We start from the raw sequence: 7,831 nt of genomic DNA on the forward strand, positions 1-7,831 counted from the left end.
TGTCCCCCAGTTAATGCTGCAGCTACAGAAATGTTTATTACTCTTGTTTTCCTGCCTTATCCAGGTATGATGAAGAAAGCGGTGGAAATGGGGATGAAGCCAATGAAGAGAGTCGGAAACGGGAGTGGAACAACTTCTACAAAAAGCAGATGAGTCTGCGCAAAGTGAGTTGGTGTCCCTTTGCAAGAGATTCACAGATTGTTTTCTATGAGCTCGTCTTACAGACATAAAGGCTCCCTGGCACTAGTGAAAGTCAATTATTGCATCTTACTGTTGCTTGCTCTGTTTTTTACTTTTTGTACCTCTGCTTTTGCTGTGTTCTCCGTATTCTGGGTCAGTTCCATAATATGAAGGAACCCGGCTTATTCATGTACTGATTTCTCTGCAGTGCTAATCAAGAGGGTTCTGTTGTCTTTAACACCTCTGATATTAGTAAAAACAGATTTCCCATTCAGCTTCTCTTGCTTATTCTTATAGCAAAGGTGAGCTTTTAGCTTTGATTCTCATCCTTTGTCTCCTTTACCCCATTTTGGTGCCTTTTCAGTACCTTTGTAACTTCAGCATTAATTTTCCCTGGAGCAGGGGTTTACAATGTGTCTTTTGTGCTTCTAGACCTGCATGTGTGTTGCATGAATGGAAATGTTTGACTGATCTTTGTTTTCTTTCAGGGCAAAGAACCAGAAAAAGAAGATTTTGTTCCTCCAAGTAAATATCTTCTTTGATTTATAGTGGGTTTTCTTTGGGAGAAGCAAGTCTTGTATTTTGCAGCTGCATGTAATTTATATAGCATCAACACTGGAGGTATCAATCCCTAGGCACAGAGGTTAGGCTCTTGGCTGTGAAAACTTGGCTGTAGGAGATGAATCAGAGCTTAGCTTTGGTTGGGGTGAAGGTATGGAATGCATCTTTCTGAACAACTTTTCCAAATAAGCAAGAGAGAAGGAACACTCTGTCTAACCTGACTTTGTAGGCTGTTTTTGCAGTGATTATGCAGCTCTACTCAATTGGGCTATAAAGAAACTGCTGAAAAACTTTGCCATTTGTAACTGTGCTATTTCAGGCCCTATCTAGCGACACAGTTCTTACACTATTGTAAAAGAATACCTGGTAGTTCATGTTACTCTATTCAGCCTCTTTATTTTTGGTTGGTATTGTGGGGAGCAGGAGAGAGTTCAGTTTCCTAAGAGCTGGGATTCCTTGAAAAAGGGTTTCCTGAGATGAGGAGGTTTTAGAAAGCTGTTAGTCATAAACTAGCAAAGTAGACGTTCTCATCCAGAGAGAAAAAATATCACTTTGGCTTCTGCCTACTCTTTTGGAGTTTGTAGCTTCTCCAGATAAAAAGGGTGACTGTAGTGGTCCTTGGGGTGACTAGGCAGGGAGGAGCATGCCAAGCAGTACTGCATTGGCACCCTCCCGATGCCGGTTGAGCTGTTCTCCATCAGCCCCAACCCTGCTATGATGCCCTTTCCAAATGTCTCTTCTGTGGTAGGTGCAGACTGCCCCTTGAAGGACGCCTTCAGCAGGAGAATTTCTAAGCTCACAGTGAAGGTAAGAAGGCTGGTTAACATTCAGTCTTGTTGTCTTGCAAAGAACAACAGTCTTCCTGCCCTGTTCTTACTCCTTCAGGGATGGAAGTCCAAGGGGACTATGACTTCTGTAGAGCATGTCTGAGTATCCCATGTTTCCTAGGGTCGGGAACACTGCTTGAAGATGCTGGAAGAAGCTTTGAGCACCAATCAAAAGGTTCCAGCAGCAGGAGGAAAAGGGTATGAGATGAGAGAAAAGGGGTAGCATATTGCGTCCCTTAACAGAGGGCCTGCTGTTCCCTGAGCAACATTACCACTCTCAGGAAATGTCTTGTGAAGTTATTTGGTCCGAGGATGTAGTTTCACTTAACAGCATCCTTCTTGTAGTGATGTTCAGGATCAGATACGAGGACTCCTGTGTCCAAGTCTGCTAAATCAGCTTGATCCGAGGAGTTGCAATCCTTCCCTGTCCCACAAGATGGGGATAGTGTACTTCTCAAGCTGAGCAACGGGACAAGAGGACTTCGATTTAAAATTGTTTTCACCACCCTTTCCATTCTCCAGCAATTCACGGCTGCATCCCTTAGGACTTAATTGGAAGTTATCACTTATTCTTGCACCAGAGGGAGTGATTTTGTACTTTCAGGGAGATGCTTAAGCATTAGTGTTCCCTTTGCAGATACAGAAGTATGTCTTGCCAGAAATCACCCCAGCCTGTGTTACAGGTCAGACCCTCATGCCCATGCTGTGGAGCTGGAGTATGAAGCTTTCCGAACCAGTAAAATGGCTAACTCGTACAAGGCAACTGTGCTAAAGAAGGTAGGGCCATACATCTGCTGTTGTTCATTGAATGTGCTGTGGCCTCAGCTCAAGGGAAAATAGGGTAGAGTTTGTGTGGGAAAGATGAAGGAGAAGCTCTGCTTTGTCTTAGATGTCTTCCAAATCTTTCTTCTTGGTTTGGTTTCCAGGAGGGCCCAGAATCATGTTGGTTTCACATCTTTGTTGGCTTTACAGGCTTTGGAAACCTACATACCACTGCAAACTTATCCAGATATCCTCTGGGTCTAGCAATAAAGGGAATGGGAAGTTCCTCAGACTGTCGCTGACAATAGACAAGCCTTGGTTTAGGTTAGCTGGTTGCAGTAAGTCTATTTGAAGATGTTCTGTTCTTGAGATAAGTGTCTCTCCAGGGGAGACACATGTTTTGCCACTATGGCTTTTAGTGTGTGCAGAAGCAGGAATGTATAAAGATTTCTGGCCATTAGAGAACATTGCTGTTCTCTTTCCAGGTAGCAGAAATCAACAAAGCCTCAAAACAAGGAGAGCTGTTCTCAGTCTTTGGGTCCGGAACTGGCGCAAGCAGCAGCTTGGAAACAAAATCTGTGTCTCCAGCAGAAGAGGACTTCCTCCCTGCATCCCAGGTTTACTCGGTGAGTGAGTACAGGTGGGATAGACAAGGAGGGAATGGTGTGCTTTGTCTATCTGCTTTTTTATAGTTTTATTTTAGGCCCTTTGTGTGGCCATAGCTGTATATTTCTATATATTTCTTCCTTTCACTCCAGTTCAAACCCAAGCGTGTGGGAGCAGGATTTCCAAAGAAATCCAGCTTGTTCCAGACAGCTTCAGAACTGCTGAAGATCCAGGAGGAGAGCGATGCAATGGAAAAGCCTGTCAAAAAAGAAGTAGATTGTTCAAACAGGCAAGACAACAGCAACTGCAGTCTGGAACTGGACACCAGAAACACTGTTCTCCAGAAGAAAGAAATAGCAACCAAAGCAATGTGTGAGAGTGCTGGGGTAGAAGTACTCCTTCCTGAAAAGAAGGGACAGCAACTCAGTCCAGACACAAAAGCTGCCCTTTGGGATAGCCCTCCTAAGAAGTCCAAACCTAGCAAGAAGCAGCAAATGCTCGCAGAAGCAGCTAAAAAAGAATCACAGGATATTTCCAAATTCTTCTCCCTCCCCAAAGGTGGGTCTAAAGCCAAAAGTTGCAGCTCAGCAAAGGAAGGGGGCTGTTCTGCAAGCACACTACCTCAGGTTTCTTCTCAAAGCATGTGTCAAGAGAAACCAATACCTCAGGAAAACAACGGTGTCTCTGGAGAGGATGTGACTGGAGAGTTCCAGGCAGAGAATGAAGAGCTGGGAGAGACAGAAGTAACGCTGACTGAGAGAGAGGAAGATTTTAAGACCCAGGAGGCTGCTGAATCTGAACTCCTTCAGGAAGAAATTGATGTAAAATCCAGGTAAAATCTCTACCTCTCTGCTCCCTGTGTTGCCCTGTTAACGAGCTGTAGAGCCCCACCAGCCTTGTCCTGCAAACTGGGAATCTGTGTTAGATCTCTAGGCTGGTGAGGGAGACTCTTGCTTTACTATGGCAGAGTCTTGTGGCCACTGGCAGTGAATGCAGTAATATCTTCACTGTGGAATGATTAAAATTGTCCTTCTCTCCACTCTTCCCACTAGTGTTGCTGAAAATGTCACAGAAACTGAGCTAACTGTTGATGGGGAAAGTGAATGTGGGAAGCGACCAGGATCAGATGAGGTAAGACTTTAATGGATCCTAATCTCCTGTATTTCTTCTGCTCATCTTGTGCCAAGTTTCTCTTTGGGAGTGATGCTCCTGGTGTGAACTTCACCTGATAGTGTTATCTATCTGGGGAGGGCCCAGCTGCGATTGCAGCAGAGAGGAGAACCAGAGTTGCGTTGCACTGCCGGTGTCCCTCTGCTGCCCACTGGGCCAGTGCCAGCAGCTCAGACTGCAGTGGAAAGCTTCCTCTCCACTCTGCTTTGTTTCCTCTTCTCTGCAACACATGTGACTGTTCCCTTGCTGATGACTTGCCTGGAATGAGTCTTTCCACCCCCTCTAGATCTGTAACTAACTATAATTAGCAAGCTGCTTTCTCAAGTCAAGGGATCAACCACAGGCCAATGACGTGCAGGACCACTGGGAAGCGAACCATGCTTACAGCCTTCCTTGCCCTTCAGTCTCTGGTTCTGCATTTGGCATCTGAAACTGCCTGGTAGCTGTCTCTACTGAACAGGGCAATTTTTCTCCTTGCTGTTTCAAATTGAACAGCAGTGTGGCACTCCTGAGGTGGTTGCTTCTTCCTTGAGGGGTGTATTCTCAACAGACATCCTGGGAAATCTTTTCCTGTCAGTTTTTCCTGCGTAGGATGGGGTCTAGCAATTAGCTGCCCTCATAAGAGCATAGGGTAACTCTAAACGTGATAGTCTTAAAGGGTTTTTCTTAAAGTCCCTTTGTGTGGGAAATAGGGTATTATGTCTGCACAGCAAAATGTGTTACCTAGATTCCTGCATGGTATTCACTAGAGGGAGAGCCTGCAGGATGCTGCAAAGATTCATGTTCTCAGAAGGTAGCAGCTGCTTGGAAGTGTAATGCTGCCACAGGAATTGGTGGGTTTCATTTTCTTCTGTCCCATCTCCAGGATATGGAAAGTCCTGCAACAAAGCGGCTACGGACAGCGGCAAAATCTTCTATTCTGTCCCAGCCAGAAAGCAAAAGTGTTGGTCCAGCAAAGAAGAAGGTGACTTTTGATCCAAACTTATCACAGTGTGATAAAGAAGGAGCCAGCAAGACCGTGCAGCCAGTGACCAAAGGCATGTCCCTCAAAGAGACAGCAGACATCGTTGTGAAATATTTGACCCCGTTCTACAAGGGTGGCAAATTCGCTTCCAAGGTAGGGCACAGCTCAAGACCCTCTTTAGCAGAAGGAGACTGCATCTCCCTAGTGATCTGGGGCTCTAAGAAGGGGAAGATGATGTGGATACCACATTTCATTTCCAAGTCACATCTTGGTATGTGTTTTAGTGACTGTAGGTGCAGCAACTCACCTCTCCCAGGAAACGGTCTGTGTGTGATTTAGAGTGGTATCATGTTGGCTCCACACTTGTTTGTGATTGTTCGTGTTTTCACACTAAACTCTGGCACATTTTTAAGAACCTCCTACCTGTGGAGTGGCAACAGATCAGGTTCAGTTCTGGTGTAGTTTACTTGATGTCTTCTGCAAGGCAGTATGTGCGTGCATGTGCTTCTCCAGCCCTGCAGGGTCAGGTGTATTTGCAGGTTTGCCACACTCCTGTAGTCTGTATCTATGAATGGTTTGTGCTGAGGGCAAGACGAGGGTGGAAACAGTCTGGCGAGGTAACCGATGTCTGCTTTCTGCTCTTTATCTTCCCGAATTCTGCAGGATCTGTTCAAGGGCTTTGCTCGGCACCTGTCTCACTTACTGACCGAAGAGCAGAACCCTGCCCGCAAGACTGGTGAGTTGGCAGCTGGGGAGAGCACCAAGAATCTTGGGTTCTTTTGATGCTAAATGGATTGATGTCTTTAGAGGGGACAGATGTCTTAAGTATCATCTCAAAGTTGGTGTTTCCTCTCTTGCAGTGAAGGAGGAAGCACAGAGACTCATCAAGGAGTTTTTCAAAACAAGGGTCAGGTGTGAGAGTGAGACAGACTGGCAGGAGCTACAGAGCTCAGAGAGCTGATCCTTGCATCATGTTGGCTGTCTTCCTTCCTCCAGCGGTAGGACCAGGGGACCTTGAAGGACTCAGCCATGGAGCGTTTCATGAAACTGCAGCAGTGAGCTTTCTTTTCCTACTGCATTTTTGCTCACTTCTGTCCTTAGTGACACACACTTCCAGGAAACCAGTTTCTGTGAACTTCTGGAGAGTTTCTCCAATAACTGGGGCACTGAAGCCCTCTAGTACCTCTTGCCAAGAGGTGTGAAGTCTGCATCTGCTGTGTAGGTTAGGGGCTGCTGCCTCAGATGTTCTCCAGTGTCTCCAACCTCTCCTCCCTGCAGCAGTCTGGGAAGAGCTCAGACTTCCCAACTGGGACTCTGCTTTGGGATGGCATCTTGCTTCCTAGATGGCTCCTCGCCTCACTCCCCCATCTCTTAGTTCTTATTTCAGTGTTACCACTAGAAGCCTTATGCTACAAGTTCACATGCTTTGCTCAGGGCTGCCAGTGATGAACTTGATGGTTGAGTTCCTGGATGGAACGTTTTTCCCTTGAAGGGCAGGAGAGGAGCGTTTTGTTTTTACCACGCAGGCCATGCCTACTTTCTGAAGGTGAAGAAACTCAGATTCTTTTTCTTTTAATCTGAACTTTTTTTTAACTTTGTCTAGTTCTTCCTGCCCTTTAAGTTAAGCAGTGATGCTCTTTCCGTATTAACCTCTCCAATAGTGGCACCAAGGTTGCCAACACTTTTCCAGCATTTGCTTGTAACCCCTAAAGCCATATTTGCTCCCTGTGCCTCACCCACAGTCTGCAATAGAGGGCAATGCTGCTGTTGCAACGCTTAAGGTACTGCTGTGGCCCTCACATTGGCACTGTGGTGCCTCTGCTGCTATATTTATGTAGGGACCTGAACTTAGGGTATCAGGGGGCTTGAAATAACTGGATTCCCTGGCACAAGTCCTTTCTGTTGGGTCTTTGTTGGGTTCTGCCTTTGTTCCATGCTTGTAGAGGCTGGTGGCCTCAGGCACTAGTGCTGCTAGAGGAATCTGCAGCCTGAGAGGCCATCAAACAGGCTTTTGGATCACTGTACTCAACAGATGTTATTTTTTTTAAATGTACTGCAGGGTATTTGCGGAACTGACAATAAAACAATGTTATAGCTGCTGTGGGCTCTTCCTGCAAGCTTTTTCTTACCACTCAATCATACAGACTGGTCTAAGATACATTAAGACTCCATCACTGTGAACATAGACATGAAAGCTCATTTCTTAATAATATATTAATAATATATTAAAAAAGCTAATAAATGCAAGCCTGGGATGGGATGGATGGGAAGCATGTGCCAGGGAAGATGCTGTAGTTGCTGCTGGCATCAGCTCACCAGCAAGAAGCTAGCTGTGCATCATGGCTTGCATTGAGCACCCTCAGTCTATCCCCTTCCCAGCCACCAGTGACAACCGTTGTCAGTTACCTGCAGGTCCCTCTTCTCACGTTAGATGTAAACCAGTATCTGTCATGTCACAGCTTCCAAAGGTCTCTATGTGATTATTTTATTGCAATCTCCGAAAGTGCAGATACTTTTCAGTTCAGTAGGAGCTGTAGCAATAAAAATAAATTAAGCTTTTTTGTACAACCCAGGACACTCTACTGTAATACAAGTTCCATTTGGATATGCCTTCTCCAGGGGCATGGAGCCATCATTTAAGCTGCATGGACAGGACTGACTTCTTTATAGTAGAGGAAAACATATGCATATAATTATGTCAGCAAGAAATTAATTAACAATAAACTTTCTTACCATTGCACCTCAATCTGTGCCCCAGCAT

At 45.5% G+C, this 7,831-nt stretch overlaps 1 protein-coding gene across 1 annotated transcript in view; it reads left to right on the forward strand.

The window, feature by feature from the left end:
- The window catches only part of RECQL5 (RecQ like helicase 5), a 39,413-nt gene extending 32,272 nt beyond the window's left edge, over window positions 1-7,141 (forward strand). The window contains exons 10-20 of the mRNA XM_068413269.1: window positions 65-164; window positions 669-705; window positions 1,490-1,548; window positions 1,690-1,766; window positions 2,252-2,345; window positions 2,816-2,956; window positions 3,089-3,768; window positions 3,989-4,067; window positions 4,972-5,223; window positions 5,734-5,806; window positions 5,931-7,141. Of these exons, the coding sequence (XP_068269370.1) occupies window positions 65-164; window positions 669-705; window positions 1,490-1,548; window positions 1,690-1,766; window positions 2,252-2,345; window positions 2,816-2,956; window positions 3,089-3,768; window positions 3,989-4,067; window positions 4,972-5,223; window positions 5,734-5,806; window positions 5,931-6,031 (1,693 nt within the window). The 3' untranslated portion in view covers window positions 6,032-7,141. The remainder of the gene's footprint in view (window positions 1-64; window positions 165-668; window positions 706-1,489; window positions 1,549-1,689; window positions 1,767-2,251; window positions 2,346-2,815; window positions 2,957-3,088; window positions 3,769-3,988; window positions 4,068-4,971; window positions 5,224-5,733; window positions 5,807-5,930) is intronic.
- The last annotated feature ends 690 nt before the right edge of the window (window positions 7,142-7,831 follow it).

Source organism: Nyctibius grandis, chromosome 15 (genome assembly GCF_013368605.1).
Source record: "Nyctibius grandis isolate bNycGra1 chromosome 15, bNycGra1.pri, whole genome shotgun sequence".
Classification (NCBI taxonomy): domain Eukaryota; kingdom Metazoa; phylum Chordata; class Aves; order Nyctibiiformes; family Nyctibiidae; genus Nyctibius; species Nyctibius grandis.